Source organism: Telmatherina bonti, assembly GCF_933228915.1.
Source record: "Telmatherina bonti genome assembly, chromosome: 13".
Lineage (NCBI taxonomy): Eukaryota > Metazoa > Chordata > Actinopteri > Atheriniformes > Telmatherinidae > Telmatherina > Telmatherina bonti.
Window position 1 is genome coordinate 2,086,395 of NC_136611.1, and position 5,000 is coordinate 2,091,394.

Genomic DNA, 5,000 nt, shown 5'->3' on the forward strand with positions numbered 1-5,000 from the left:
CATTTATTTAATTAATAAAATAAAAATAAAAACCCGCATCACACAAAATAAACTTCTGAGTAAATAATTAAACCTTTAATAGTTTACTAATAAAAAAGATGAATAGCTGTGTTGGCTAACTACACATGTAAATGCATGTTTTGTTCTGATGACAAGTCAACGTTGAGTCTTCTCAGCATCTGTCAGTCAAACCTGATTCATGCTGATCAGTTTTCAGGACAAAAGTAAAACTACAAGAACTGAAGAGATTTTCAACCTGGATGGACTGAAGCTGATTTAGTCGTATCCGTGGAACAAAAGGCTCCTACCTTCTCCTGCAGCTGGCTGAGCTGCTCCTGCAGAGCATCTCTCTGCTCCGTCAGGTCATTCAGCTCCCGGCGATGCTGCTCTTCAGCCGACGCCAACATCTGCTGACATCTGCCCTGAAACTCCTCCTCCAGCTCCGCCTGGAGCTGAGACAACTGCAGCGAGGCAGAAAGGCAGACATCATCAGACAGCTGTTTTTCCTTCACTTATTTATTCATCCGGAACCCTGCAGAGGAAGCAGGGTTGGACATGTTGGACAGGCTGGTGGTGACAGGTGCAAACCGGCTGATCTGCGTGCAGCAGGTCTGCTAGGAAGGAGCAGAATGTAAAACTAAACTCACACCACTGCAGATACAAATAAAAGGCAGCTGAGCTCCAGCAGACATGTTCATGTCAGGAGAAGGACCGCAGCACGGCCGGGTGACAAACAAGTAGTTCCAGTTGGAAAAACGAGACGATGGAGGGAAGAAGAAGGAAAGACGAGACGGGGGGGAGGGGTCCAAGGATCCCTCTGAAAGACTCCGAGCAACAAGCGCAGCTGCAGAACCAGGAAGGTGAACAAACTGAAACCGGTTTTCCTGGCAGCAGAGCGCTGCTCCAGCGTCAGAGCTGGAAAGCAGTCAGTCATTCCAGCGTTTGCCGAGGAGGAGGCCGGACGTACAGACGGACGCCGCTTCAAGCTGAAACGTGAGACATCTGCTGGGTAGGACGTCCTCGGTGAGTGATTACATAAAACAGCCGCTGAGTTTTACAGGATCAAACGTTTACATGGATGTTTTTAGACTAAAAATGTTGTTTTTACTGGTTTCTGATGCTTGAAGGCATGAATGAGGGTTAACTCCTGGGTAGGAGTAAAAACACTCCCACAAGTCCAGATGTTTCCTGCTGACAAGACTAAACCTGAACATATTGAGCAACTACGCAGAAATCTGAAGCCGCTCGAGATGAAACTCAGGAAGAATGAAAGCTCAGCAGCTCAGAGAGAGAAACATTCAGAAAGCCTCGTGATTCCTGCAGGATCAGACCTTAAACCCTAAACATGGACGTTTATTAATCCCACATCTAAGTTTCATCTGCACGTCTTGAAGCTCAGAAAGACCTTCAGGTCTTGTAGACTAATAACTTCTTGCACTGCGTGTCGTCTCTTCCATCCAAACAGGCTGCTTTCATGGAGAAAATGCAGCTTTTCAACCATCAATGATGGTTGCATCAATGAGCAGCGAAAAGATTTAATATAATTATTAATAACGTTTAAAAGCCTGAAACAAACTGAGCTGATATTTAGTGAAAAACAGAATTAATGTGTAAAAGTGACAAAAACAGATCCTGTTGAACACAAACGCAGGTTTTTAATCTTCTGTATTGTCGGACGTCAGGATGCTCACAGGGCAGCACAAGTACGTCGACACGAAGCGCTGAAAGCTGACGGGAATGTCTGCTAAATGCAAAAAGCTCCTCCTGGGAATCTGACGCAGGAATTCCCACGCTGTAGTTGTGTAATGAGGAAGCTTTGGGATTTATGTAAGTCCTGAAACGGAAAGCCTCAGCATTCTGGAGGAAAGGGAGAGCTGTAGTGGTGCTTCTCAGGCTTGTTTTGGATGGAAACGACGTTAACAGATGCTGTAAAGCGTGAAGAAGAGCTTGGTTGGGATCATTCGGGCTCCTGAAGTGATCAAACAAGGTTTCACTTGAATTTGATGGAAATCTGAAATAATCTGAAAGGAAACATGTTTAACAGATGAACGGCGCCTCTACTCTACAACATGAGACGTTTCTTCTTTTCTAACATGGCTTTCATATCCATGTGGCCTGCAAGTCTCCACACAGGTCTGTGAGGACCTCAGAGAGGACGTCCAGGATGAAGCCTGAAGGAAAAACCCATCAAAGTTTCAAAACTTGCTCTATTTTTTATCTACATTTGTTTCATGAATGTCGTAAAGTCGAAACAACGTAAGTGGAGAACCGCGTAACCCGAGGACCGCCTGTACTAGTATGTGGAAGGCGAAACTCAGCTGGAATGAGACGTTCCAGACAGCCTGTTGCTAGGCAACAGCTGATCCAGGAACGTAATCATGAATATCGAGGTGCAATCAAATGAGACAGAAATGCAAATTACTTTAGTCGTAAAGTTACATCATTCTTTACGGTTCAGAACTGCAGGACAAGAAACTGCATCTTTCTCCAAACCAACACTAACAGTTGCAGCGCCAGTCAGCCGGTTGGGTCATCTCCCAGTGGTTGCTGTAATGACGGGAGTTTAGGGGACATTCACATCTGGATAGTCGGGAGACTCGGTCTGATTGGGCAGATTTCTCACAGATTTCACAGATCTTCCTTTGGTTTGGGTTCAAACTGGACGTAACTCAGTGGGACCAAACCTCTGGACCTCGTGACAGAGTAAAACACCTCTTCTCTACGGGGCGATACTCCCACAGACAACCACATTAAAAAGCAGGAAGAAGAAACCCAGGTTTCTTGATAGGCCAGGAACGACAGAGGAAATGTTTCAGGCTGAAGAAGCGGAAAGTTCTGGTTACTTTCTGGCAACCAGAAAACAGCAAACATGGAGTCACACAATGTAGTCTGCAGGAAAGTCCTGCAACAGTACCGATGAGGAACCCGCAGAAACACGGTTTTGTGACTAAAAATGTCATTGATTAAACATCACGGTTATGGATGTGGATGGAGGTTTATTTGGCAGCAAGACGAATTTTCATTCTCCTTCTTTTCCGTCTTATTTTGTGGACCTTACGACTGTTTTTCTGATCAGGCGCCTTTATTGTGAAGCCCTGCAGGAGAAACAATAATCACGAACAATAAACACGACTTTCTTCTTCATGCTTTATTGCAATGCCAGACATCACTTTCTGATTGGTTGCTGGATAGTCGCTATGTAAGCCAACCCACACCCTCACCCATGGGGTTTCCATGTTCTCCTCGTGTATGCGTGGGTTCTCTCCGGTACTTCGGCTTCCTCCTACCATCTAAAGACATCCATGTTAACTGGTTACTCTAAATTGACCCTAGGAGTGAGTGGTTGTTTGTCTCTGTGTGGCCCTGTGATGGACTGGCGAGCTGTCCAGAGTGTACCCCGCCTTTTGCCCAAAGACTGCTGGGATAGGCTCCAACTTCCCCGCGACCCCTCATCGGACTAAGCGGTTAGAATAATGAATGAATAAAGTGTATGATAAATATAATTAAAATATAAATTTAATCGACCTCTTCATAAAACAACACAAGTATTGGATCAGTACTCAGTATTGCAAATTCCCAAACCTCAGAAATCAGAATGGGATGGAACTAGGCATTGGAACATCCTTAATTTGTATTACTTAGCAAAACCCAACCCCCACAACGGTTCTCATCAGGATCTCTGGGAACCCTCGTAGCCATGTGATTCCACTTGAATGTGCTCCTAACTGGCTAAGTAATCTAAAAACGAAAGGGCTTGAAATCGCCAATAAAAAGCTGATATTTTCATGCTTTGTGGTGTGCCCTACCTGAAACTAGGAAGCAGTTACCCTGGAAGGTCCTCTAAAACAACCTAATTCCCTTACAACATTTAAAATGTTAAAATTCTTACATTTACTTCTTTTTTTTTTAAAGTTTCTGTGACTCACAACACCTAACACATAAATGCATATCAGGTTTCTAGTCAGAAACCCTCCAAAGTTCTACCGCAGTAACTAGTGGATTTTCTACACAGTCCTTCCATCTTGGTTTCAAGGTGCAAAAACTTCTGAGCACTTTGCAGAGGAAAAACTCTTCATCCAACTTCTTTGAACAGTGTTACAGTGTCAGACAAAACATTAACCACCATTGGTAACAGTTCACAGTTGGATTGTCAGTCCAAAAAGGACCTCCTGGGCCACTCCAAGACCAAGATGTTTCATGGGGACACCAGTCAAATTCAGGAGGTCCTTTGTGACAGTGTCCAACTGTTAAACAGATGTCTGTAATATCATTATTACACAGCAACACTGTGTGAATTCCTGCCTTCAAGTTCGGTTTGTGTTTGTAAGTCAGACATGTTTGATGCAACGGTGGAAATGTAGAAATCTCACGGCCTAATATTTCTAATTGTAATTTCTTTCAGAAATGTACCGACCAGCCCTGGCGACACTAGCAGTGTTGCTCTGCTCATCGACCTTCGTAAATGGAGGGAAAGTTTTGGTGTTTCCTTTGGATGGAAGCCACTGGGTCAACATGAAAGTCATCATTGAGGAGCTTCATACCCGAGGCCATGAGGTTACGGTTCTACGACCATCAGACTCCTGGTACATCAAGCCAGACTCCCCTCACTACACGGCAATAACCATGAACTCCTCTGCTGGTCTTGATAAAGATAATTTCAGGTCATTCATAATGAGAATCCTGACCATGCGGCGTCAGGGATCTTCATTTTGGACTCGCATGAGTTTGGAATATGATGTAATACAAAACTTCTATCAGATGCATCAGCTGGTGCTTCAGATGGTGGAAGACATGTTTGAAAATCTTGAACTGATGCAAAGCCTCCGTGATGCCAAGTATGATTTGGTTCTTACAGACCCTGCAACAGGTGGAGGAGTCCTTCTGGCTCATCGTCTAGGTCTTCCTCTTGTCCTAAATGTCAGATGGACTATTCAGGGTGAGGGACATCAAGCAATTGCACCATCCCCGTTGTCCTATATCCCAATACCAGGGTCAGAGCT

General features: G+C 44.5%; 2 protein-coding genes across 2 annotated transcripts in view; one reads left to right on the forward strand and one right to left on the reverse strand.

Moving 5' to 3' along the window:
• The window catches only part of fkbp15b (FKBP prolyl isomerase family member 15b), a 75,462-nt gene that overhangs the window by 13,948 nt on the left and 56,514 nt on the right, over positions 1-5,000 (reverse strand). The window contains exon 23 of the mRNA XM_079251325.1: positions 309-461. Coding sequence (XP_079107451.1) covers positions 309-461 — 153 coding nt within the window. The remainder of the gene's footprint in view (positions 1-308; positions 462-5,000) is intronic.
• Positions 531-5,000, forward strand: part of LOC306764245 (UDP-glucuronosyltransferase 2C1-like) — a 6,087-nt gene continuing 1,617 nt past the window's right edge. The window contains exons 1-2 of the mRNA XM_079251326.1: positions 531-1,023; positions 4,403-5,000. The exon at positions 4,403-5,000 is cut by the window's right edge and continues 1,617 nt beyond it. Coding sequence (XP_079107452.1) covers positions 4,405-5,000 — 596 coding nt within the window. The 5' untranslated portion in view covers positions 531-1,023; positions 4,403-4,404. The remainder of the gene's footprint in view (positions 1,024-4,402) is intronic.